We start from the raw sequence: 27,821 nt of genomic DNA, 5'->3' as shown, positions 1-27,821 counted from the left end.
AGGTTGTGATCAGAGAAAGGAAAGGGGGTGATGATGAGGTTGCCAAGAGTGCATAGATGGAATACATTGGAGTGAGTGGAAGTGTGTCTCCATTGGGTTAGGTCAAAAGATGAGGTGAAGTTGAGCTGTAGCTGGGCTGTTAACATGTTGACAGGGATGTTGAAGTCACCAAGAATGAGAGTGGGTATTTTAGAAGAGAGAAAGTAGGGTAGCCAGGCAGCAAAGTCATCAAAAAAGCGCAATACTGGTCCAGGTTGTTGAGACTCTTAAAATGTGTCTAGCCATTTTTTTTTTTCTATTTTGGATAGAAGATGGACCGATTAGACCTCTTTCACACCAGGGGCTTTAGCGCTAGAAATAGCGCCTGCAATCCGCCCTAAAGAAGCTACACCATTGTGTGTAGTGTGAAAGCCCGAGGGCTTTCACACTACAGCGGTGCACTGGCAGGACATCAGGAAAAAGTCCTGCCAGCAGCTTCTTTGGAGCAGTGTGTTTACCGCTCCTCCGCATTGAAATCAATGGGGCAGCGCTGTAATACCGCCGGCAAACCGCGGCGTATTGCCGGCGGTTTTAACCCTTTCGTGCCGCTAGCGGGGGGTAAAAGCGCCCCGCTAGTGGCCGAAATCCGCCGACACAATGGGCGGTGTGGTGTGAAAGGGGTCTTAGAACGCAGTGAGCCTTTATACATGTGGTAATTGAGACTGTTACAGTGTATTTGATTTTTACTGCTCACTGGAAAACCTTTAATTTCTGTTCCTGTGACAACAGTATCCCCAGACAAGGGAAAACAGCATAAAGATGGAAATACATGGAAATACATTTTTTTATATACTACAAGATGTGCAAACAGCAGGGAAGTTTAATGTCCATGGAGCCATGAATGTTAGGTTACTTTAAGTAAAACATGTCATATGCAGTTAGGTCCATATATAATTTGGACACAGGCACAATTTTTTTTCAGGTATTTACCAAAACACATTCATGCTATAGTTCTATAATGGATATGGGCTTAAAGTGCACACTCTCACGTTTAATTTGAAGGTATGTACATCCAAATCGGAGGATGGGTTTAGGAATTACATCTCTTAAGAATATTAAGAATACCCCCCCCCCCCTTTTCCAATGGATCAAAAGTAATTGGACAATTGAATCAAAAGCTGTTTCATGGCCAGGTGTGGGCTACTCCTTTGTTATTTTTTAATCAATCAAGCAGGTAACAGGTCTGGAGTTGATTCTAAGTATGGTATTTGCATTTGGAATCTATTGCTGTGAACCTATATCATGCGTTCAAAGGAGCTGTCCATGAGAGTGAAACAGGCCATTGTAAGTAGAGGTTGACCAATATATCGGCTGGCCGATATATCAGACGATATTTGGCGTTTTTTAATTAATAGGCATCGTCCGATCGTGCTGATGAAAAAGGCCAATAATCACTCCAGCGCAACTTGCAAAAGACTTCTGTAATAGAAGTCAATGCAAGTTGCCTGAAGTCTGTGGAGCAACTTCTCCTCTCTGGGTAGTCTGCCAAGAAAACATCAAAGAGATACAATGTTTCTTCTTCTTCAATGAACTGAGCTCTGTGTGTAGGAGTTCTCAGTTTAACCATTTAAAGGCTAAATCTTTTCTGACACTTGATGCTTACAAGTAAAAATCATATTTTCTGCTGGAAAATCACTTAGAACCCCCAAAAATTATATATATTTTTTTAGCAGAGACCCTAGGGAATAAAATGGTGGTTGTTGCAATATTTTATGTCACACAGTATTTGCACAGCGGTCTTTCAAACGCAATTTTTTTGGAAAAAATACACTGATTTAAAAAAAAAACAAAAAAAAAACAGTAAACTTAGCCCATTTTTTTCGTCCAAAAGTTTTGAGTACCTGGGTTTGTGTATTTAATATTTTATGTATAGTTTTGTGTTTTTTTAATCTAAATTATACATACAAGTGAACTGATTGGAGGTTTGTTTTGCTTAATAAATGTTTAAATGTAAGAAATTGTCTGTATCACTTATTACTTAAGGCTGCTTTTACGCTGGAGCGGGCAGGCGTTGATGGTAAAACGCTGCTAGCGGCGCTTTACCGTCATTTTAGCGGCGCTATTCGGCTGCTAGTAGGGCACTTATAACCCTGCTAGTGGCTGAGGAAGGGGTTAAATGCGCCCATGAAGCGCTGCTGCCAAATCGCATTGCAGGCGCTTCGGCATCGGTGCCCATTCATTTCAATTGGCAGGAGTAGTGGAGGAGCAGTATACACCGCTCCAAAGATGCTGCTTACAGGACTTTTTTAACGTCCTGCCAGCACATCGCCTCAGTGTGAAAGCACTCGGGCTGTATCAATGGGTTGGTACATTGTGAGGAAAGAAGAATGCACTGGTGAGCGCAGCAACATAAAAAGGCCTGGATGTCCACAGAGGACAACAGTGGTGGATGATCAAAGGATCCTCTCTGTGGTAAAGAATAACCCATTCACAACATCCAGACAAATGAAGGACACTCTCCAGGAGGTGAGCATAACATTTGTTGGTTTTTATTCCTAATTTCTCTTATTTTCACTGACCGACACAGCTCCTCTCTGTAACAAATGGGTTGTCAGCCATGTCACTGGAGATAACTAGGCAAGTTGTAATACAACACTTCAGAACTTTTAGTTCTGCCCAGGGGGCGGTCCCTAGGCTACAACCCCACAGCCTGCTCTAGCAGAACTCTGTTTTTTCTTGCCTAGTGAGGAGATAAGACCTAGGAACCCTGCGGGCCCATAGGTCCGTGTTTTTTTGGTGCGGAAGCTTGGCTTTTTGCGCAAGATGAATGATTCTGTGATCTTCTATCAACAGCCGGCTGGGTGACAGGCTGGTTCACTTATCCTTGTAGTCTCCCCAGTCTGGCCATCGAGCGTGTGCAGGTCGCAGCTATGGCTCGGCAGGACACGACATACCTCGGCTCCAGAGGTGGTCAGTGAGCTTTATGCTCCAGGGCGTACATATAACCAGGCTACTGATGTCTGCATCACAGTATGCCGAGGTCAGTAGTCTTCCCTGTACTGATCAGGAGCTGACTACCGTGGAATGTCGCCCAGCTTCAGGACTGGTAAGTACAGCTCTCCCTGCCTGTCAGGGTAGAGCAGCTGGGCATTCCCTGGGAGGTTGATTCGGGGGCCTCCCTCGCCCCCCTCTTTTCTCTCCCCTGTCCCTGACTCCCTCCTTCCCCCCCTTCACGGGGGGGTGTACATGTGCTGAGTGGTGTGTGTGTGCCTGGGCTCTCACCTGGGGGTTTTAGCTGTGCTGGGTGCCTGGGTCCTGCAGCTTATCCTGCTGGATGCTTGTGTAGTCATGCCCCTGTGTGGGTGCAGCGCTGTGCCCGCCACATGTTCTCTCTAGTCCCCCATAGCGTTGTTTGGCGGCCATTTTAAGTATGGGCAAGGGTCAGACTGGCTTCAGGCGGCCATTTTCCTGGTGATTCTCTATTGAGAACACCGGCGGCCATTTTCTTGTAGCTGGACCACATTTTTGTGCTCTAGCAGCTGCCCCTGTGCCCTCTACCTTTCTGTTTGGTCATCACAGAGCGCTGGGGAGGTTATCCTGTGTTAACGTGTGTTTGATCGCCCACAGATCGTTCACCGATCGTGCGACCGGCCGGCCACCGACACAGTTTTTCGCTATCTCTGCATCTGGGAGCGCTGGGGATCATCAGGCATTGCGGTAATACAGCACAAAACGGCCCAGGGCAGTGAGTCCAGCAGGTTAGAGCCCCTCAGCCAGCAGCAGCAGGAGGGTGTGACTGTCACTGTCCTAAGCCCCCTTCGGGTGGCAGACAGGGTAGGGTCAGCATGGCTTCAGAAACTGGTGTTTCTTCCCCTGAAATCCAGGCAATTGCAACCGGGTCACCTGTGGACTGCGCGGTACCTATGGACACCCTTACGGCGGTCCTCAATTCGTTGCCAAGATAGAGGCGGTACGTGGGAAGAAAGGTGCTAAAAAGTGCCCCCCCCCCCCCCCCCCGTCCTCTGGGGAGTGCTCTGATGTAGACTCTGATCCTGCTGAGGCCGTCCAATGGGTCTGCAATCTGATTTCCACAGGCTACATGATAGAGTTTCTCTCTTGGCTGCCAAACAGATTCTTCCCCTCCAGTATACCCGTGTCCCCGGTTCGCCGGAAGGCCCTGTTGGGGGCAGGAAGGGACTTGCTGAATCGAGGGGTGATTGTACCAGTTCCAGAATCGGAACACTTCCAGGGATTCTACTCAAATCTGTAGTTCCCAAGAAGGAAGGACATGTCCAATCTTGGACCTAAAAGCCTGCAATCACTTTCTAAAAGTGTAGAGGTTCAGAATGGAATCAGTTCGCTCAGTAGTCGCTGCACTCCATCAAGGGGACTCCCTGGCATCCTTGGACATCCAGGATGTGTACCTGCACATACCCATATGCCTTCGGCATCAAAAGTTTCTGTGTTTTGCAGTCGGGGAAGCCCATTACCAATTTGTGGCTCTTCCCTTTGGTCTGGCATCAGACCCTAGAGTCTTTACCAAGGTACTGGCCCCAGTATTAGCGTTGCTGAGACAATGTGGGATCGCGGTCGTGGGCTACCTGGACGATCTCCTGAGAGCATCTGCCTCCTCAGAATTAGAGGAGGATGTGGCGATCACCATGCAGACCCTGCAAGAATTTGTGTGGCTGTTGAACCTAAAGAAGTCGGTAATTGTGTCGACCCAGTGTCTGGAGTACCTAGGTTTACTGTTGGACTCCAGGGAAGCGAGAGTGTTTCACCCTTCAGACAAATTTCAGACTCTCAGGTCCGCGGTAAAACTGCTGATGCACCGCAAGTGGTCGTCGCTGCGGTTTTGCATGCGAGTACTGGGACTCATGGTAGCCTCCTTCGAGGCAGTACCTTACTCCCAGTTCCACACCAGAGTACTGCAGGAGATCTTGTTGAAATGGGACAAATCTCAGTTGTCCCTGGATCGCCAAATCCAGTCAGGGACTCTCTGATCTTGTTGTTGAGGTCCCCGTGGATTCAGTCCCGAAAATCGTCCCTTCCTCTGAAATGGACAGTGATCATTACGGACGCCAGTCTATCCGGCTGGGGTGGAGTGATGGGGATTCAGTCGGCTCAGGGCCTCTGGTCGACGAAAGAATCCGAGTTGCCGATCAATCTGCTCGAATTGAGAGCGATCAGGCTGTGCCTCCACACATGGTCGATGTGTCTTCAAGGGCATCCGATCAGGATACAGTCAGACAACGCTACGGCTGTGGCGTACATAAATCACCAAGAGGGAACAAGAAGCTCAGCCGCTGCTCAGGAGGTCGCTCACATACTTCGGTGGGCAGAGCGACGCGTACTGGCCCTGTCGGCCATTTACATCCCGGGGGTGGAAAATTGGCAGGCGGACTATCTGAGCTGCCGGACGCTGGACCCAGGAGAATGGGCATTGCATCCGGAGATATTCAAGCTGCTGTGCCTGAAGTGGGGCACACCAGATGTGGATCTATTGGCCTCCCATCTCAATCGGAAGGTGCCGAGATTCGTGTCCAGGACAAGAGATCCATGGGTAGATGTGTCAGACGCGCTGGTGGCTCCGTGGGATCAGTACCAGCTGATCTATGCCTTTCCTCCACTGAAACTGTTGCCACGTCTGCTTCGCACAGTGGATGCCGAGGGGATTCCAGTAATCCTGGTTGCCCCAGATTGGCCTCAGCGGCCCTGGTACGCGGACCTGGTGCATCTGGTGGCAGACGCTCCCTGGCAACTGCCGTTGCGAGAGGACCTCCTATCTCAAGGTCCAATCTTTAATCCTGCTTTACCATCGCTGGCTTTAACAGCATGGCTATTGAGAGCCAGGTGTTGAGGAACCGGGGTCTGTCAGACTCGGTGATTCCAACTATGTTGAGGGCACGGAAATCTTCTCGGAAGACATAGCATCGTACCTGGAAGGCCTACATCTCCATGTGTGAGGAGAAAGGGTGGCATCCATGTTCCTTTTTCTATAGCAAGGATCCTGCTGTTTCTCCAGCAAGGAGTAGACCAGAGATTGGCATTGAACACCATCAAGGGGCAAATCTCAGCCTTGGCTGTCTTTTTTTTCAACGACCCCTGGTATCGCACTCCTTAGTGGGTACCTTCGTTCAGGGGGAACGACATGTAGTCCCTCCAGCGCGCCCACTGTTACCCCCATGGGATTTGAACCTGGTGTTGTCAGCGCTTCAAAAACCGCAGTTCGAAAATATCAGGGAGATTCCCCTGTTGACTCTTTCCCAGAAAGTGGTCTTTCTAGTGGCCATCACATCGGCCAGGAGGGTTTCAGAATTGGTGTCCTTGTCTTGCAAGTCGCCTTATCTGGTTGTGTTGCTTCTGCAACCATCCTTTCTACCAAAGGTGGTCTTGGCTTTTCATATCAATGAGGACATTGTATTACCATCGTTGTGTCCTAAGCTGAAGCACCCCAAAGAGGTGGCCCTTCACGCTCTCGACGTGGTTAGAGCTCTGAAGGTGTATTTGTCTGCCACGGCTCCCTTTCGGAAGTCAGACTCACTGTTTGTTTCGGTGGCTGGTCCAAAAAAGGGTATGGCGGTCTCGTCGGCTGCCATTTCCAGGTGGATCAGACAGATTGTAGTACAAGCCTACGCTATGGGGGGCAGGTGCCCCCCTTTCCGGTCACGACCCACTCTACAAGGGCAATCGGAACGTCTTGGGCCTTCCGACACCAAGCGTGTAAGGTGTACACACCAGGTGTGTAAGGCGGCGACTTGGACGTCTGTCCATACGTTTACCAAGTTCTACAAGGTAGACGTCAGTGCATCGGCTGATGCCTGTTTTGGACCCAAAGTTTTGCAGGTGGCCATGTAGTTGCAGTTCCATATGCAATCGATATTTTTTCCAAGTTTTTCGATAAAAACGCAATGCTGTTATGTTAATGCACTGTTGCATTACTTCCGCAAATGGTCCCGGTCTTGGGGATCACTCCTGTTGAGGATACCCGGTTATGTGGTGGTGTTTTTCCACACACTTTTGTTTTTTGTGGGTTTAGTTTCACTAGTTCCCAATTGCCATGGTGGATGAAGTTCTTATGCTGTTTTTTCCACCCCTCGTTTGGCACTGCTTGGGGACGTCCCATTTTGTTACAGAGAGGAGCTGTGTCGGTCGGTGAATATAAGAGAAAATAGGATTTTTGTACTCACCGTAAAATCCTTTTCTCTGTAATTCACCGACCGACACAGCACCCACCCCTCCTTTTTCTCTTTACGTTATACTGCTTGTTGATGTACTGAGTTCTGCTAGAGCAGGCTGTGGGGTTGTAGCCTAGGGACCGCCCCCTAGGCGGAACTAAATGTTCTGAATTGTTGTATTACAACTTGCCTAGTTATCTCCAGTGATAGGGCTGACAACCCATTTTGTTACAGAGAGGAGCTGTGTTGGTCGGTGAATTACAGAGAAAAGGATTTTACGATGAGTCCAAAAATCCTATTTTTTCATGCATCATTGTCAAAGTCAACAATCAAGAGAAGACTTCACGAGAGCAAATGCAGAAGGTCCACCACAAGGTGGAAACCATTCATAAGCCTGAAGAATAGAAAAGCCAGATTAGACTTTGCCAAAAAACGCCAGACCAGTTATGGAAAAGCATTCTTTGGATGGTTGAAACTAAGATTAATCTGTACCAGAATAACGGGAAGAAAAAGTGTGGAGAAGGCTTGGAACAGGTCATGATCCAGAACACACAGCGTCATCTGTAAAACATGGTGGAGGCAGTGTGATGGCATTGGCATGCATGGCGCTGGGTCATTGGTGTTTATTGATAATGTGACAGAAGCAGCCAGATGAATTCTGCAATGAGATATACTTTCAGCTAAATGCAGCAAAGTTGATTGGACAGCGCTTCACAGTACAGATGGACAATGATCCAAAACACTGCAAAAGCAACTCGGGAGCTTTTGAAAGAAAAGAAGTGGAATATTCTGTAATGACTGAGTCAATCACCTGATCTCAACTTAATTGAGCATGCATTTCACTTTCTGAAGGCAAAACTAAAGGCAGAAAGACCTACAAAGAACAACGGAAGACAGCTGCAGTTAGAGCCTGGCAAAGCATCAGAAAGGAGGAAACCAGTCTTTGGTAATGTCCACGGGTTCCAGACTTCAGGCACTCATTGCCAGTAGCGTATTCTCAACAAAATATTAAAAATGAACACTTTATTTATGATTATATTCATTTATCCAATTACATGGGGGGGGGGGGGGGGGGCTGTGTATAAAAATGGTTGCAGTTCCTAAAATTTGTACTTTTTGATATTTATGTTCAACCCCTTGAATTAAAGCTGACAGTCTGCACTTCAAATTCATTTGGATTGTTTTATTTTAATTTTATTCTGGTGGTATACAGAGCCAAAATCGTGCCTGCGCCCATATATATGTGGACCTAACTGTGTATATAACCAAGAACACCCAAACTTTTGCATACATCATCCATAAATGTTCTTTAAACAAGTTCATGAAAGTTATGTAGTTTGACTGGTGGGCCTCAGAAACTAATAGTGTTTAACTCCATTGTAGATAATGCTGCTGGAAACAGCGAGGCGCTACAATCATGAAACCGAATGTATAACTTTTCTGAAGGACTTTACATACAGTAAGGATGACTTCCATCGAGCAGGTGAGACTGGCTGCCTTGGGCAACACAGTTTGTTTTTATCAGCAAAAGCAGTTCACCATGTGATACAGGAAAGCTTACTGCTTTGGAATCAGACTTATAGATGCCCACAAAATACAGTATACGGCCAAAAGTTTGTGGACACCAGACCGACACAACTACTTATATCGACAAACATATGTTTCCGTCCCTCCAAATTAAGAGCCAAAAGCCACCTTTTTTTTCAATCAACTAATTTTTGCGTTTTTTTTCACATTTTACAAGAGAAAAAAAAAAAGAAAAACACTTAAAACATTGCGATCACATTCCCCCACCGAACAACTGTACAAAAAACATTGTATTCATCAGACCCTATTTCAATTCCTTCATTCACATTATTCCAAGATGGTACCTATTTTATATTTATTAATTTCATGTCAGTATTACCGGTATATTTCTTAATTCATTTCTCATATCGTTAATATTCTCATTTGATTGCTTTTCAAATTTCTTAGGACATCTCCTATGTTTAAGTCAGCAACGACGGTTTAAACAGTTGTGTGTGCTTCCAAACTTGTGGCAGCACTGTTTCAGTATGACTGTACCCCTGTGCATGAAGCCTGCTCAATGAAGACATGGGGAGTGGTAAACCTTAAATCTGTTTGTTTATCATTTCTATGAAGAATTGGAACATAGAACCACAGAACTGAGTCTTATTGTCCAACAACAGTACCTGACATCACAAATATTCTTTTGGATGAATGGGTACACACTCCAAAATCATGTAGAATGCATTCCTAGAAGAGTGGAGACTGTTACAGCCATTGGTACTATTGTTTTGGAATGTGATGTCCAGCAAGCTCATATAGGTGCGATAGCCAGGTTCCACAACTGTTTGGCCATATAGTATATCTGTCAGGTCTCCTCATAAAGAGAACTTAATTAGTAAATATTGCAGTTTTTTTTAATATCAATTAGACTGATACCAGTCATTTTTACATCCTTGATACCATTCGTTTTTCACAACCTGACTTCTTGCAGCTGCTGTATACACAGGGGGTTAAATCAGTTACATAATTAGTTGGGTTGAAAAAAGACCTTCCAGTTCAACCCCACAAAAAAAACGCAAAACAATCCTACAGTTGATCGAGAGGAATGCAGAAAAAAAAAAACAATAAAGCATGACCCAATTTGCTTCAGTGGTGCTGGTGTTAATGTTACCTTATTGGTAAAGGAATTGCAGCATACTGTGAACTTTATATTGCTTTAGATGTGCCTAAAGTATGCATAATTCATACTTTCATGCAGCTTGTAGTATTTGAAAGAATCTTCATTAGCTGGAAGATCAATCCCTGTGCCCCCCCCCCCCCCCTTCCTCTCATGAAAATAAAATAAAAAATCAGGTAATCTTTAGTGTAAATTTTTCATAAACAAGTTCTACACGTGTTCACAATGTTACCTCCAGAAAACATTGTATACATGACATAAAGGTATACAATCTGCTGAAGCCTTGAGCACTTACATTATGACAGATAATCCGTTTGTGTCATTCAAGCAAGGTATATAGTAGTCATTCAGATGCAGGTAAAATTTAAGACGATAATAGACCCAAAAAGACTTTTAAAAAAAAGTGTGTACCTAGTGTGAACCTAGTACAAGTTTAAAGTCCTCATGCTTTGTATCCTGTATTACTGAGGCTAGTGTGTGTCAAAGACCGCCTTTACTGACCTCTTCTGAAAAAGCAAGTTGCCAGGCTGCCTTACTGAAGTCAAGTTTCTATATGAGGAATTCTGACTTTACTCTCAGAGCCCTGAAAACTGATTTGTTCTGCAGCAAGCAACAGCTTCAACTATGAACCACTGGTTCACTTCTACCAAGCCTGCTTATTTGTCTAGCAATATAATGGATGACCTCAAAGACAAATAGGGAGGCTCATTAGCAAAAATAAAAGTGGGATGGGCAAGCACAGATTTCTTGGTTGAATGTGTTTCTTGCATAACAGAGTAGTAAGTTACATGTCAAGTGGTCTCTGCCAAATGTTAGATCCAGTGTTCATATTTAAAGTGGTATTAAACCCCAAACCAAAAATTATTAGAGCAGCCAGCATCAGTTTTCTTTTCTTAGGCGTTTTCTCCTTTGTTTTTACTTGGTGATCTGGCCAGTAACACACCTGTATTCATGTACCCCCACTCTGGTTAAATAAACACGGGGGCAGATTTAAATACACTAACAAATTGAAGCCAAACTCCAGCTAGTACTTTATAAGCAGTTACAGCAAAAAAAAATTCTCTTATATTCACTGACTGATACAGCTCCTCTCTTAGACCATTGGGTTGTTAAGCTACCTTTAGGAGAGGACTAGGCATGACATGTTAACGTGATATAAAAACTAGAACTTTCTAGTTCCACCCAAGGGGCGGTCCCTTAGGTAACAACCCCAGAGCCTGCCTTGCAGCTTCAGGTTTTTTTCTGCCTAGTAAAGGAGAAGGACCTAGGAACCCTGCGGGCCCATTGGTCCGTCGTTTTTTTTTTTAGCAGAAGCTTTCCTTTTTGCTCAAGATTAAAGATCCTCTGATCTGCTATCAACAGCCGGCTGGATGACAGGTTGGATACTCTTATTCTTGTAGTCTCTCCACCCTGGCCAGCGAGCCCGTGCAGACCAGAGCTCTGCGCTGGGTCGGCCACGACATGCCTCAGCTCCAGAGGCGGTCGTGAGCGTAAATGCTCCAGGGCACACATATGACTGGGCTACTGATGTCTGCGTCACAGTGTGCCGGGCCAGCAGCCACCCTGTACTGATCGGAGAGTGGGTCTGTGATGGTAAGTACATCTCTCCCTGCCTCGGTGAGGCTGAGCAGCTGGGCATTCCCTGGGAGGTCGATTCAGGGGTCCCTCACCTCCCTCTCTTCTCTCCCTGTCCCTTTCTACCCCCCCTTCCCTGTGGGGGATGCTGCATGGGCTGCTGAGCAGTATGTGTGCCATAAACAGGGGCTCTCTGGGGGGGCTCTCACCTGGGGAGGACTGCGCTGGCTGGCTGTGCCCTTGATGTGTGTAGGTCTCTCCCTGTAGGTGTCTGGAGGCTGTGTCTGTTGGTCGCTGTAGCGCTGTTCACCGCCATTTATCTGCCTATTTTTGTTCACTGTCCCTCATGGTATACGGTGCTCGGCGGCCATCTTTGGTGGGGCAAGGAACAGCATTCTGTCTAACCATTTCCCTGTAGTTAGGCGGCCATTTTCCCTGTGATTATGTCCTTTTATACTGGACGCTTTATTGAAGCTTGAACATGTTTTTGATCAGTTTCAGCACCATTAACAGCAGCTCTGCACAGCGTGGTCCTATGTCCTATGCATCTGGGAGCTGCCACAGACACCACTAGCTGGACAGTGCAAAACCAGTCAGGGTGCTGAGTCCTGCGGGAAAGAGCCCCTCAGCCAGCAGTTAGGAGGGTGGGACCATCACTGTCCTAAGTCCCCGTCAAGTGGCAGACAGGGTAGGGTCAGCATGGCTTCAGAAACTGGTGTTTCTTCCCCTGAAATCCAGGCAATTGCAACCGGTTCGCCTGGAGACTGTGTAGTGCCTCTGGACGCTTTTTCGGCGGTCCTCAATTCATTCGTTGCCAAGATTGAGGCAGTGTGTGGGTGTAAAGGTGGTAAAAAACGCCCATCTTCCGGGGAGAACTCTGACACAGACTCTGGCCCTGCTGAGGCTGGTGTCCCCTGCTCTGTTGTTTCAGATGACGCTGACCAGGACCGATCGGACAGTGAGGATGAGTCCCCATCCGGGTCCGTGCGCGACAAAGCGATTGTTGGTGCACTTATCACAGCTGTGCGTGATACCCTGAAAATTCAGGAGCCAGCAGATCCCTCTGCTGATGTAGCGGTCCCTTTTATGTCCAGTAAGCCAGCCCGTTCACCTAAGGTGTTCCCGTATCTGACTTATTTTGATAAGTTAATTTACAAGGAATGGGGTCGACTGCAACGGACCTTTTCGGTCCCCAAATACATGGCGGTGCGCCTTCTCAAAAAGTGGTCGGCTCCTCCGGTCGTGGAACCCCCAGTATCCAGGTTAAACAAAGTAACCACAATCCCAGTAGAGGGGACTCCTGCCTTTAAGAACCCCACAGACAGGAAGGCCGAGGTAGTAGCTCATTCCTTGTTTACGGTTGTGGGGTCAGCAGTGAGACTAGTACTGGCATCCGCACTTGTGTCACAGACACTAACCGAGTGGGCAAAACTTTTGCACAGTGAATTGGGAGAGCAACAGGCTTCTCCTGTCTGCGTGGAACTAGCAGACCAACTAGTGAAAGGCCTGAAGTACATTTGTGACGCGGCCCTGGATACTCTCCCTCTGTTATCCAGGGCTTCAGTGTCAGCAGTGGTGCTGAGGTGCCTGATTTGGCTAAAATGCTGGTCTGCTGACCAGGCATCTAAAAAAGCCCTGACGGATCTTCCCTTCCTTGGCAACCGGCTCTTTGGAGCCTCATTGGATGACATTATTAAAAATGCCACAGGTGGTAAGAGTACACTACTCCCACGGGCCAGGAAGGCTAAGGAGCCATGCCGTAGGCAAGGGCCCTCATTCTCCACTCACAAACGGCTTTTTCGTCCGACCTGGGGCTTCGACCAAGCGTCCCCAGCCTGACAGGACAACCTCTGAAGGACCAATGCATCGGTTGGGGGGTTGCCATTGGGAATTTGCAGTCCGGTGGGCCTCTCGGCTGTCCGACCAATGGGTCTGCGATCTGATTTTCTCAGGCTACAAGATAGTTTCTCTCTTGCCGTAAACAGATTCTTCCCTTCTAGCATACCTGTTCTCCCGGCTCGCTGGGAGGCCCTATTGGGGACAGTAAGGGACCTGCTGAGTCGCGGGGTGATGGTACCTGTTCCGGAATCGGAACGTTTCCAGGGGTTCTACTCAAACCTCCCAAAAAGGAAGAGGTACGTCCAATCTTGGACCTGAAAGCCCTCAATTACTTTGTGAAAGTACAGAGGTTCAGAATGGAATCGGCTCACTCAGTAGTCACTGCACTCCATCAAGAGGACTTCCTGGCGTCCTTAGACATCCAGGATGCATACCTGCACATACCCATATGCCTTCGGTATCGGAGGTTTCTGCGATTTTCAGTCGGGGAAGCCCACTACCAGTTTGTGGCTCTCCCTTTTGGTTTGGCATTAGCCCCCCCGAGGCTTTACCAAGGTATTGGCTCCTGTTTTGGTGTTCCTGCGGCAACACGGGATCACGATCGTAGGACACCATGCAGACCCTGGAGGAATTTGGGTGGCTGTTGAACCTAAAAAAGTCAGTGATCGTACCGACTCAGCGTTTGGAGTACCTAGGCTTACTGCTGGACTCCATGGAAGCGAGAGTGTTTCTCCCTTCAGACAAGCTGCAGACTCTCAGAGCCGCAGTAAAACTGTTGATGAACAGTAGGCGGTCGTTGCTATGCTTCTGCATGCAAATTCTGGGACTCATGGTAGCCTCCTTCAAGGCAGTACCGTGTGCCGAGTTTAACACCAGAGTCCTGAAGGAGATTTTGACAAAATGAGACAAATCTCCATTGTCCCTGGATCGGCAGATTCAGGTGAGCCAGTTAGTCAGGGATTCTCTGCTCTGGTGGCTGAGGTCCCTGGCACTTCGGTCCAGGAAGTCGTCCCTACCTCTGAAATGGACAGTGATCACTAACAGGCTGGGGTGTAGTAATGGGAGTTCAGTCAACCCAGGGCCTCTGGTCGGTGGAGGAATCCAAGTTGCCGATCAATCTGCTCGAACTGAGAGTGATCAGGCTATGCCTCTCCACATAGTCGATAAGACTTTGAGGGCGTCCAAACAGGATCCAGGCAGACAACGCCAGACGCGCTGATGGCTCCGTGGGATCAGTGAAACTGTTGCCACGTCTGGTCCACAGAGTGGAGGCCGAGGGGATCCCAGTAATACTGATTGCCCCAGATTGGCCTCCGCGTCCTTGGTATGCAGACCTAGTTCTCCTGGTGGCGGACGCCCCTTGGCGACTGCCGTTACGAGAGGACCTTCTGTCTCAAGGTCCGATTCTCCATCCTGCTTTACCATCGCTGGTTTTAACGGCATGGCTATTGAGAGCCAGGTGTTGAGGAACCGGGGCCTTTCAGACTCGGCAATTCCAACTATGCTAAGAGCATCTTCTTCTCGAAGATATATCATTGTATCTGGAAAGCCTACATCTCTATGTGTGAGGAGAAAGGTTGGCGTCCGCACTCCTTTTCTATATCCAGCATCCTGTTGTTTCTACAACAAGGAGTGGACCGAAAATTGGCTTTAAGCACCATCAAAGGATGAATATCAGCTTTGGCTGTCTTTTTTCAGCGACCCCTGGTGTCTCACTCTCTAGTGAGCACTTTTGTTGAAGGAGTCCGACATGTAGTTCCTCCGGTGCGTCCACCATTACCCCCATGGCATCTGAACCTTGTGTCATCGGCGCTTAAAAAAACGCCATTTGAAAATATCAGAGAGATCCCTCTGTTGACTTTCCCAGAAAGTGGTCTTTCTAGTGGCCATTACTTCGGCCAGGAGGATAAGGCAGTGTTGCGTCCGCAACCTTCTTTTCTGCCGAAGGTGGTTTCGGCATTCCACATCAATGAAGACATTGTGTTACCATCTCTGTGTCCGAAGCCGACACATCCTAAGGAGGTGGCCCTTCACTCCCTGGACGTGGTTTGGGCTCTGAGGGTGTATTTGTTTGCTACGGCTCCCTTTCGGAGATCAGACTCCTTGTTTGTTTCGGTGGCTGGTCCAAAAAAGGCATGGCGGTCTCGTCGGGCACCATTTCCAGGTGGATCAGACAGAATGTAGTATAGACGCCTTGAAGAGGCAGGTGCCCCCCTTTCCGGTCATGGCCCACTTCACAAGAGCAATCGGAAACGTCTTGGGGCTTCCGACATCAAGCGTCTGACGTTTAAGTGCGTAAAGCGGCGACTTGGTCACACTTTTACATTCTACAAGGTAGATGTCAACGCATCAGCTGATGCCTGTTTTGGCTGCAAAGTTTTTCAGGCGGCTTTATAATTGCAATTGCATATGCATTTCTTTCCTGTTTTTTTGGTAAAAACGCAGTACTTTTAAGTAAATGCACTGTTGCATTTGTTACCGCAGTTCTGGTGCGATTTGAAGGTAGTGCCTCTCTGTTGAGGAGCACCCTGTTTTTTTGTGGGTAAAAAAGTTTAGTTATTCCCACACATTGTTGTCTTTGTGGGTAAAGTTTATACTAGTTCCCACATGCCATGGTGGGTGAAGTTTTATGCTGTTTTCCCACCCCTCGTTTTGGCACTGCTTGGGGACATCCCAATGGTCTAAGAGAGGACCTGTGTCAGTCGGTGAATATAAGAGAAAATAGGATTTTTTGTACTCACTGTAAAATCCTTTTCTCTGTAATTCACCAACTGACACTGCACCCTCCCCTCCTATTTTTCTCTACGTTATACTCCTTGTTGACATACTGAAGCTGCAAGGCAGGCTGTGGGGTTGTTATCTAAGGGACCGCCCCTTGGGTGGGACTAGAAAGTTCTAGTTGTTATATTACATGTTAACATGTCATGCCTAGTCCTCTCCTAAAGGTGGCATAACAACCCAATGGTCTAAGAGAGTAGCTGTGTCAGTCGGTGAATTACAGAGAAAAGGATTTTACGGTGAGTACAAAAAACGATTTTTCCCTTTGGGATAAAGACTTAACATAATTAACTAGAAACTGATCATTGTAAGCACCCATAAATGGCGTGCCTCATCCCTGTGACCAATCTATTCTGCTAGACAGCTTGTTCTGTGTAGAAACAACAGACTTACCGGTTTAATCACCAGGTGAAAGTAGAAGATAGAAACCCTAAAAAATAAAATCAATGCAACCATCACATTTAGGAAATGTTAAGGTGCAATATAATACATATTTGCTTTTGGGTTTAATAACACTTTAAGAGAAATGGTTTTAGACTATGGGTCTGCTTTAAGTGAGTGCGGTTAATATGCTATTTAAACAGATCTTTTAAAAACGGTAATATTGTTTCTTCCTATATTTAGGACTACAGGTGGAGTTTATAAACCCCATTTTTGAGTTCTCACGTGGAATGAGGCAGATGCAGTTGGATGATGCAGAGTATGCTCTACTTATAGCAATCAACATCTTTTCTGCTGACAGACCAAATGTGCAGAATCACCAGCTCGTAGAGAATCTCCAGCTACCATATGTGGAAGCTCTGCACTCCTACACTCGTATCAAGAGACCTCAGGTATATGAGAAGAACTGTTGCCCCCTACATATGGACCACTACACTGCCATTAAATACTGCTCACAAAACAAACTTCATTACATGCTGCGCATTGCCCTACCACTGCATACTTTTCACTCACTGCTCTGAGACTGCCTATACATGCAGCTCATGGCCTACTCTGGATTGCCCCTAGGTACTGAGCATGACCCTGCATGCTTTAGACCAGGAGTTTCCAAACTTTTTAAACCAAGGGTCAGTTTAGCGGGGCAGATTGTGGTCACTGGGAGTAAAAATTGTCCTGGCATCAGTGGGAGTAAACCATGCATGTTTGGTATTGGGGGAGAAATAGTGCCCCATCATTAGTGTCCATGGGAAGATTTAGTGCCTCATTGTTGGTGTCCATGGGAAGATTTAGTGCCTCATTGTTGGTGTCAGTGGGAGGAATAGTGCCCTGTCATTGGTGTCAGTTTGAGGAATAGTGCCCCATCGTTGGTGTCAGTGGGAGGAATTGTGGCCCATACTTGGTGTCAGTTGGTGGAATAGTGCCCCATTGCTGGTGCATTGCGTTGTGTTAACTGCAAGGTGCTATACAGGTCCAGGGCCATAGATTGCAAGTGGGGAAGCTCTGTCTCTAAATATCCTAAGAGTCAGGTACCTATAAATCCTGCCCAGAGGGTGAAAACATATGCTGTGGTAAGTCTCTCTTCACAGAACCCTAGTATGCTTTTCTCTTAACTATAAAAGGAGGATCAGCTGGGAGGGAAAAGGGATTTTGGCGGTGCAATGGCAAATAATGATGAGAAAGATGAATCTTACAATTTTTTTTTTAATGAGTATAAAGTTAAAAAACATGAACAAGGACCATGAGTCTGTAAGTATACTGCATTTCACAAAATAAGTGGTCATTCAAACAGGTGTACAATTACAGCGAAATGTTCCGATTCTTATATTATCCCGACATGTTTCGCCTGGTAGCTTCATCATCGGGATATATACTAATTGGTTGTAAAATTCATGAAACTATACAAAAACACTAAATGAAGTAAATGACAAAATACAGTATCAGAAAATAACAAAACAATAAAAAAAACAACATAAGTATCATCGTTAGGAATGAGTGTAAATCACGTAAACGTCAGGTGAGTCAAGGGGCAAGCTTACCACGCCGTTTGGTCCACCAAACTTGATCACAGTCTGGAACACAGCCATCAGTAGACACATTGGGATATACCTTAAATTTGATTCCAATTTGATTAAATTCATGGCTTTGGAACGTGTCCCTTTGGACTCAAGAGGGGGCAGTGTGGATAAAAGCCATGGAATTCCCGATCTTTAATGAAAATTTTAGCTTTAATCGTTTTCTCTGATGTGTTTCTATAAGCTTAATTTTTTCCGCCTTTCTGCCCTTCTTCTTTTCCTCACTCTCCCTACTAGGCATTATGATCAGCACCAGGTCAGAACTATGTTACTTCCTCTTCCTATTTCTCCTTTCCATTCCTTCGTTCATTTCATTCCTTCCCTCACCCTCTTCCCCCCCCCCCTTTTTTTTTTTTTATCTTTTTCTTTCTGCTGAAGGAACCCCTAGCAACCTCTGGAGGAACCCTATGGTTCCATGGAACCCTGGTTGAGAATCACTGGGTTAGATCCTCAACCTTCGGAAGCCTTCGCTGGTACCGGCTCACTGATTGGATTACCTGGATATGACATTGATACAGTCCTGTCCTGGATCTTCCAGCTCCAGGACATAGTTACATAGTTAGTCTGGTTGAAAAAAACACACAAGTTCATCTAATTTAACCAGTAGAAGGAAAAATATCTTCATAAAAGAAAAAAAAATAATACAATCCTATACCCACAGTTGTTCCTGAGGACAAGGACAAACCTCAGTCTCTCCGCTCATGTGCTCAGGCCCTTTGGTCCCAGGGTTGGCCCTCGATCCATACCTGCATAAGGGTCTTGAGGCTTATGGTAGCCTCCTTTTGGAACAGTGTCAAAGACCCAGTATCACTCTAGACTGTTGTAACGCAACCTCCTGGTAGGGTGAGACAACCAGTCTTGATTTTTGGACCCCTCCATGTGTCTGACCTGCAAAGTCAGACTTGGCCTGATGTGATGGATTTCCAATGCACCACTGGAATCGGGGAAAACCTTTCCACCAAAGACATACAAATTTCTCAGGGTGGGTGCCAATCCTATTGGTCTGGGAAGGAGTCCTAAATGCCCTATTGATGCAGGGAACTTGGTCATTGCAGAAAGCCCGACTTTCCATCAACATCCTGGAACTCAGGGTGATTCAGGTGTTTCTTCAATGCAGGACCATTCAGTTGTGATGTCGCCAGGTAAGAATCTAGTCAGAAATTGCCATGGCCTACATCAGTTATCAAGAAGATGTCAGAAGTATTGCATTCAAAGGGAAGTGGCCTTGAGTATCCCTTTGGCAGAACTACATGTTCCCTGTATCTGCTGTCGAAGACTGGCAAATTGCCAGGTGGACTTTCTCAGCTTTCAGAGTCTGGATACAGGGAAATGGGTTCTCCATCCAAAGGTCTTCCAAGCCCTTTGCCACTGGTGTGTAGGGGTGCCTGGGCAGATTTGTTGCCAGGGCCCTCAGTATTTGCAGTAGATGCTATGGTGACTCCTTTCCACCTGATCTACCCACTTTTCAGGGGGCAGAATTGGAGATGGAGGACATTCTGGTAATTTCTATTGCACAAAAGAGGAGGATGTGCTACTCACTCAAATGCTATATTACCAAAAGTATTGGGACGCCTGCCTTTACACATGGGCTTTAATGGCATCTGAGTCTTAGTCCGTCGGGTTCATATTAAGTTGCCTGCCCTTTGCAGCTATAAACCTTCTGTGTGCAGCAGCTCGGCTCATACTTACCTGAGCCCCATCTCGATCCAGCGATGTTGCACGAGAGTCTAGGGCTTGCCCTTCTCATTGCCTGAGACTGAAACGGGGCGCCATTGACTCTTGCTGCTGTCAATCAATGTCAGTGAGCCATTGAGGAGGGGGGGCTGGGCAGAGCTGCGCCTCCATGTCTGAATGGACACACGGTGCACCAGCTCATCTCAGGAGCCCTCATAGCAAGCTGTTTGCTGTGGGGGCACTCAGCAGAAGAGCAGGAGAGAGGGGCCAGGAGCAGAGGATCTGGGCTGCTCTGTGCAAAACCACTGCACAGAGCAGGTAAGTATAACATGTTTGGATATTTTTAAACAAAACAAAAAAAAAAAAAACTTTAATATCACTTTAAACCAATACATCAGCTATATACAGTATATTCTGTATATATCACATGGAACTGAAAGTTCACATTAAGTGACCTGGACTTTTATTTCATTGTTTTATTTAAATATTACAATATTATATAAATATTACAAGTGTTGGGTTTCCTAACCCACAGTTGCAACTCTAGATTGACTCAGGCAGATTTTCAAAAGTACTTAAAAAAAAAAAAAAAGTAAATAAATAAATAAAAATTCACTTTTAACATTCGATTTTGGAGTGAATGGACTTTCCCGAATGAAAATGATTACACTTCTAGAAGTTTTTTGAGAAAAAAGAAAGCGTCATTGACGTGTGGAGATCAGGAGCTCTATTACATTTCTGATAAACTTGGCCCTGTTTTCAGTAATTTTAATAAAATACAACATACACAGGAAAGTGCAGAAGTTGTCACTCTTCCTTAAAGTTCATAAACCTGCTCAACACTCCATTTTTTTTTTTTTTTTTTTAAGAGCAGTATATAAACTGGAGTTCTGACTCTTTCAATAGCCTTCTTTTTCTTTTACAGGATCACCTGATGTTTCCTCGTATGTTAATGAAGCTGGTCAGCCTGCGAACTTTAAGCAGTGTGCACTCAGAACAGGTGTTTGCTCTGCGCCTACAGGACAAAAAACTGCCACCATTACTGTCTGAAATTTGGGATGTTCATGAGTAAAGGACACCGGCCAGAGTGACCAGAGACACATTACTCCTTCATGCTCTCCTATATGTTCAGCACTGAATTGAGCTCCAGATATAAACTGGACATCAGACGTGTATCTGGAGATCTTGAGAGCCCTGCCCAGGCCACACCGGAGGACGAAGCAAAACTTAAAAATAAGAGTTTTCTTTCCCTGGATATTCAAAGACATGGGGAAACTAACAGCAGTTCTGCATAGTAGGCCTGCATTCACCTAAAGGATAGATATCAATTTTTTCCAGCTTAAATTATATGAATCCTTTTTCTCAGAAACTAGTTAGATTTAGGTGAACCTCCCTTTGGTGGAGTTGAGCAATGGTTTAGATGTGGGGTTAAAAATTCACCAACAATGACTTTTATAAAGTAGTCACCACATGCCAGGCTCTAGAGAACTCTAAGAAGCCTTTGGTTATAGAACAATGACCTGAGTGCCAGTTATGCTTTAGATGTAAATGTACAGAGATGCTTTAGTTTTAGTCTTGTATGGCAATGAATTGATGTCTTGCCCAGCCCATTGTAGTATTTTCTAATGCAGGGAAATTACAAGGGTAGTTGCCATGCTGCAAGGTTAGCTACCTCTCTATTAAATCAGATATCACTATCCTCAGTTCTACAAGGCTTCCAGCACCAGAGCAAGAGTGGCATAATTCATTTTTGTTACTTAATCTACTTCCATTGAACAGGGCTTAATTTTTTTCATAGCAAATCTTGCACTTGCTTAAAATTTTCCAGCTCTTAATGTTTATATGCACTTACAGATCTTTTCTTTGGCACTTACACTGTATGGTGGGCTCATGTCCCAGGATTGAGAATAAAGTGTATATTATATTCTATAAGTTAAAAAATGACAGCTTCTGTAATGTTAACATGCTTTAGCTTACAGAAGCTTTGTTGCAATCAATGAATTGCATTTTTATTCAATTTCTCTTATATCATTTGTAGTTTCAGAGTGGGTGGACTATAAAAGGAAATAACGTCTTTGTCTCCTGGCTATGAAGATGTTAGGTTGTTTTGGAAGGGTATCATTATTTTTCCAGGTGGGGCTTATTTGGTCTGTAAGACAGGATTATAACTGCTCTCTTCACTAAATATGATGTACAGTATCTCACAAAAGTGAGTACACCCCTCAAATTTTTGTAAATATTTTATTATATCTTTTCATGTGACAACACTGAAGAAATTACACTTTGCTACAATGTAATGTACTGAGTATACAGCTTGTATAACAGTGTAAATTTGCTGTCCCCTGAAAATAACTCAACACACAGCCATTAATGTTTAAACCGCTGGCAAAAAAGTGAGTACACCCCTAAGTGTAAATGTCCAAATTGGGCCTAAAGTGTCAATATTTTCAGTGGCCACCATTATTTTCTACCACTGCCTTATCCCTCTTGGGCATGGAGTTCACCAGAGCTTCACAGGTTGCCACTGGAGTCCTCTTCCACTCCTCCATGACGACATCATGGAGCTGGTGGATGTTAGAGACATTGCCCTCCTCCACCTTCCATTTGAGGATGCTCAATAGGGTTTAGGTTTGGAGACATGCTTAGACAGTCCATCACCTTTACGCTCAGCTTCTTTAGCAAGACAGTGGTCGCCTTGGAGGCGTGTTTGGGGTCGTCATCTTGTTTGAATACAGCCGTACGGCTCAGTCTATGAAGGGAGGGGATCATGCTCTGCTTCAGTATGTCACAGTACATGTTGGCATTCATGGTTCGCGCAATGTGTCCGTAGCTTCCCAGTGTCGGCAGCACTCATGCAACCCCAGACCATGAAACTCCCCCCTCCATGTTTGACTGTAGGCAATACACACTTGTCTTTGTACTCTTCCCCTGGTTGCTGCCACACATGCTTGACACAATCTGAACCAAATAAGTTTATCTTGGTCTCTCTCATTAGACCACAGGACATGGTTCCAGATAATGTCGTTAGTCTACTTGTCTTCAGAAAAATGTTTGTGGAATTTCTTGTGCATCATCTTTAGAAGAGATTTCCTTCTGGGAAGACAGCCATGCAGGCAAATTTGCCATGAGGTGCCATGTTGAACTTCCTGTGACCAGTATGACAGTGTGAGAACACCACATTTAGCACACCTGTTCTCCACTCACACCTGAGACCTTGTAACACTAATGGGTCACATGATACCAGTGAGGGAAAATGGCTTATTGGGCCAAATTTGGACTTTTTCACTTAGGGGTATACTCACTTTTGTTGCCAGCAGTTTAGACATTAATGGTGTGTTTGTGTGTTGAGTTGTTTTGAGGAGACGGCAAATTTACACTGTCATACAAGCTGTACACTCACTATTTTACATTGTAGAAAAGTGTAATTTGTTCAGTGTTGTCACGTGAAACGATATAATAAAATATTTACAAAATGTGAAGGGTGTACTCACTTTTGTGAGATACTGTATATCTAATTCTCCACGCACCCTATGCCAAATAACTAGTGTGACTGAGATATCTTTTATGAAGATGAATTCTGCATTTAGCAGAATGGCCCAACTATGTATCTGCAATATTGTTTTGCTATAAAAAGTGCTGTTTCAAGTTACAATTAGTGGTTTAGGTTTGAAGAAAAGCAAACTGCTCTGCAATGAATTATATGATCTATATTCCTGGAGCAGACCTATCAAATCACAGCGGGAAAGGTAACCCCTGTTACATTGGCATTTCTTCAAAAGCTGCATTTTTTGTGAAAGTACTCTTTAAGCATAGCTATAGAGTTTCTATTTAATACTTTCCAAAATCATTTGACAGTAAGAGTCTGGTCATTTCCACAGATCATCCTACCCTATCTTATGTAGTGCATCTGATCTAAGAAATTTTAAGTTGAGTTGTTTCAGTAACAGTCAGGTGTGCACAGTAATAACAGACTGTGCTATTATAGAGAAGGAGGTATGAGGTCACAGTTTACACATTGCAGAGGAAAAAAAAAAAACATAGCAAAAAGTCTGCTGCTCAAAAGGCTAATGATAGAGACCCACCTGGAAATGATAGTTCTCCTCACAAAAAGGGCAAGTGCGGAATTCTGTCATGGTAAGGAGAAAAATAAAGGAAAATAATATATTGGTGGAGTTGTTTACTTAGGTACAATATATAAGGGCGCTCTGAGCGCAGGGACCAAGCAGACAGTATCTATAAAAAGCAGGGGTCCAATGGTTTATCTCCAACACTGAGGGCTGCGCTCTCAATGAGAAGCAATCTCTGAAAGGAAATAAAACAGAAAAGAGAGGCGCCTCTAAGTCAGGGCTTGACAAATTTGCTTGGAATCTAGGAGCCAGCTAAAAAAGTTAGGAGCCAGGTCTGTGACGGCGATCCGGACCTGTCCCTGGCCTGACATGGAGACGAGTGAGGGGAAGATAACCCACGCCCCCTCCCCCTTCTCCAAGTCATTGCCCATAGCTCTTGGAGGGACATTTTTTTTTTTTTTTTATTGCATTTTAGTGTAAATATGAGATCTGAGGTCTTTCTGACCCCAGATCTCATATTTAAGAGGACCTGTCATGTTTTTTTCTATTACAAGGGATTTTTACATTCTTTGTAATAGGAATAAAAGTGACACAATTTTTTTTTTAAAAAGAACAGTGAAAAAAATAAAAGTTAAAATAAGAAAAAATAAAATGTTTTAAATGCGCCCTGTCCCGCCAAGCTTGCACGCAGAAGCGAACGCATATGTGAGTAGCGCCCGCATATGAAAGCGGTGTTCAAACCACACATGTGAGGTTTGATTGCTCTCACTCTACCGATCATGGCGATCGGTAGAGTGAGAGCAATAATTCTAGCCCTATACCTCCTCTGTAACTCAAAACATGCAACCTGTAGAATTTTTTAAACGTCGCCTATGGAGATTTTAAAGGGCAAAAGTGTGACGCCATTCCATGAGCGGGCACAATTTTGAAGCATGACATGTTGGGTATCGATTTACTCGCGTAACATTATCTTTCACAATATAAAAAAAAATTGGGCTAACTTTACTGTTGTCTTATTTTTTTATTAAATAAATTATTTTTCTCCAAAAAAGTGCGCTTGTAAGTCCGCTGTGCAAATACGGTGCGACAGACAGTATTGCAACGACCACCATTTTATTCTCTAGGGTGTTAGAACACCTAAACATTATATATATTTTTTATTCTAAGTAAAAGGAAGGAGATAGGCTGGCAGGCAGGGGAAGCTCCATTAGCATTGATGATTGTCATACCAATGGGCACCACAAGAGGGCGCCAGATTCCAGAAGGAACCATAGGACCGCAGAAGGCCTCAAAGCCACAGCCTCAATTACCAGCCGCCGGCAGTGCGGCCTGACGCGATCACGTTGGGGGGGTCCACGGAGACAGGATACCCCCAGTTGTGCTGCCCCAGGTGCCAGGTCACTAATTCTAGTCGCAAATGCGACCTGGCACCCGGGTTTTGTCGAGCCCAGCTCTAAGTACAGAATTGATAGCTATTTATTATCCCCAAAAGGATTAAAAACACTTACAAAATCTGCCAAATTAAAAAGCTTGTAATCATTACTAATGCAGGTGGTCTGGCAGGCAGAGAGGTCCCCGGCATGTGGAGGTTCTCACAATTGTAACATGCTGCACCAAAAGCATGGGATTACTGATGAGCTGATGAATAGACACACAGACCAAGTCTATGATGGACAGAGATCCCAAAAGTGACGTCAGCGGTGAGAGACGGGAGCCAGCGTGGACCACAAACCAGATGTAATGTGGCTATGCGCAGCATATGTTACAATCTTGAGAACCTCCACATGCCAGGGACCCCTCTGCCTGCCAGACCACCTGCACTATTGATTATACGCTTTTTAATTCGCCAGATTTTGTAAGTGTTTTTAATCCTTTTGGGGATCATAAATGGCTATCAATTCTGCACTTAGAGGCGCCTCTCTTTTCTGAGTTGTTTACTTATGCTGTATTTATTACAGAAAATAACTTGCGTACTCGGGTATCTACGGAGGTTACATTTTGCAAGAGATTGGTCTCCCATGCTCTTCTGAGGTGATAGATGACAACTGAGCCTATCACAACTAACTTTTCTTCAGGTGTTGATACTGTTCCCATTGTAAAACACGGTCTTTGAGCAGATCTTAAGCCGGTCGTAGATGGTTGGAATCTCGGCTGGTTCAGCAGGGACCAGCCGAGATTCGAACCATGTATGGGCAGGCTGATTGTACCAAAGTTGATTTATATTGAGTACAACCAGTCTGTTGGATTTTTCATGCGATTATTGCCAGCAACTATAGCTACTAGAAATAATCACTGTGTTCCTCTGCCGGGATAATACATGGGAGGGATTCCCCCCAACAGCACTATGGGGAAATCAAGCAATTTTCTTTTCAGTCACAAGCCCTCTGCTGCATCATACATTTTTATCACTGGAGGAACCATCTCAGTTTCTTTGTTTTCTACCCTTTACCTCAGCTTTATTTTAATAAAGCATCAGTGCATGGCACTTAGTTTAGTGTGGACGTTGGAGAGACAACTTAAAACAGTGAGCAAACACAATATTACACTATGCTCCTCCTTACATCATGATTCCCATTCATAATGTTGCAGCCATGGTGTGGAGCCTCTGTATTCCACGGGGTTATCTCTGCTTAACACTGAAGAGAAATATTTGTGATTGGAGGAAGGCCTGTCATATTACTATGACAGGTCACATGACTGTGCTCTCCTCACCTTTTTCTTTGTCTTCATTCTGTATCCTGCGCTCTGTCAGCTGAGCTGTGCTTTTTTTTCTCTTTCATTCATTGACAGACACAGCTCCAGTAATCTTGACCGTAGGGGTATTACTCCACCTTCAGGAGAGGACTAGGCAGAACATGTAATGCATGTGAAAACAACAGAACTGAGGGGGGCAGTCCCTCTGGTAATAACCCCTTAGCCTGTTTCCTGCAGCTCAGTTTTTTTCTGCCTAGTGAAGGAGAAGGACCTAGGCTCCCTGCCGGGACCATCGGTCCTGGGGATTTTTTTTCTGGATTTTAGCCTTTTGCGCAAGATTTTAAGATCCTGTGATCTGCTATCAACAGCCAGCTGGGTGACAGGCTGGATAATATTAGATCCTTGTAGTCTCCCCAGCCTGGCCATCGAGCGTGTGCAGTCCCTAGCTACGCGCTGGGTCGGCCACGACATGCCCCTCAGGCTGCAGAGGCGGCCGGTGAGTGCAGTGCTCCAGGGCACACATATGACCAGACTACCAATGTCTTTGTCACAGTTTGCCGTGGCCTGCAGCCACCCCATTCTGCTCGGGTGTGGGTCTGTGATGGGATGTCCCCAGCTTGTCCAGATTACAAGTACAGCTCTTCCTGCCTCGACGGGATTGAGCAGCTGGGCATTCCCTGGTGGGTCTCCCTCCTCCCTCTCTTCTCTCCCTGTCCCTACTTTACCTTTCCCCCCCTCTGGGGGGGATGCTGCATGACTGGGCTGCTGATCGGTGTGTGTACCTGAGCCAGGGGTCCGTTGGGGGGCTCTGATCCTGGATTGGGGGCTGCGCTGGCTGTGTCCCTGGGCTGTCTGTGGGCTCTGTATGGGCTGCCACCATAGCGCTGTCTGTCGCCATTATCTCTGTTCATTCTCTGTGTACAGTTACCTGTCAGCCATTTTCTGTGAGTCTCTGTTGAAAGCATGGTCGGCGGCCATTTTCCCTGTGATTGTCCCTCATACAGGGCCATTTTTTTTGTAGCCTCAGCGCAGTTTTTCTCCCCAGCACTGGTTCCTGTACCTCAGAACAGCGCGTTTTTTTGCTCTGGACACCTGGGAGCTGGCACTGGACACAGGCACCTGTAACAGCACGGCTCAGCACTCAGTCGGGGTGGTGAGTCCTATGGTGAAGGGCCCCTCAGTCTGCAGCAGCTAGGAGGGTTGGATTGAGCTCCTTGTCCTAAGTCCCCAAGGGTGGCAGACAGGGTGGGTCAGTATGGCATCAGAAACTGGTGTTTCTTCCCCAGATCTTCCTGCAATTGCAACCGGCTGCTCCGCTCGGGACTTCAGAAAAACATTC

At 45.6% G+C, this 27,821-nt stretch overlaps 1 protein-coding gene across 7 annotated transcripts in view; it reads left to right on the top strand.

Moving 5' to 3' along the window:
* NR1H2 (nuclear receptor subfamily 1 group H member 2) overlaps positions 1 to 21,662 on the top strand; it is a 232,388-nt gene extending 210,726 nt beyond the window's left edge. For all 7 annotated transcript variants that reach the window (XM_077457095.1, XM_077457099.1, XM_077457096.1 and 4 more), the window contains 3 exons: positions 8,541 to 8,640; positions 16,660 to 16,868; positions 20,647 to 21,662. In XM_077457095.1, coding sequence (XP_077313221.1) covers positions 8,541 to 8,640; positions 16,660 to 16,868; positions 20,647 to 20,793 — 456 coding nt within the window. In that variant the 3' untranslated portion in view covers positions 20,794 to 21,662. The remainder of the gene's footprint in view (positions 1 to 8,540; positions 8,641 to 16,659; positions 16,869 to 20,646) is intronic.
* Positions 21,663 to 27,821: the final 6,159 nt, after the last annotated feature.

Source organism: Lithobates pipiens, unplaced genomic scaffold (genome assembly GCF_037356315.1).
Source record: "Lithobates pipiens isolate NorthernLeopardFrog02 unplaced genomic scaffold, aLitPip1_a1.2 Scaffold_27, whole genome shotgun sequence".
Lineage (NCBI taxonomy): Eukaryota > Metazoa > Chordata > Amphibia > Anura > Ranidae > Lithobates > Lithobates pipiens.
Note: the sequence above shows the minus strand (reverse complement) of the source record. Positions and strands in the feature narration are given on the sequence as shown.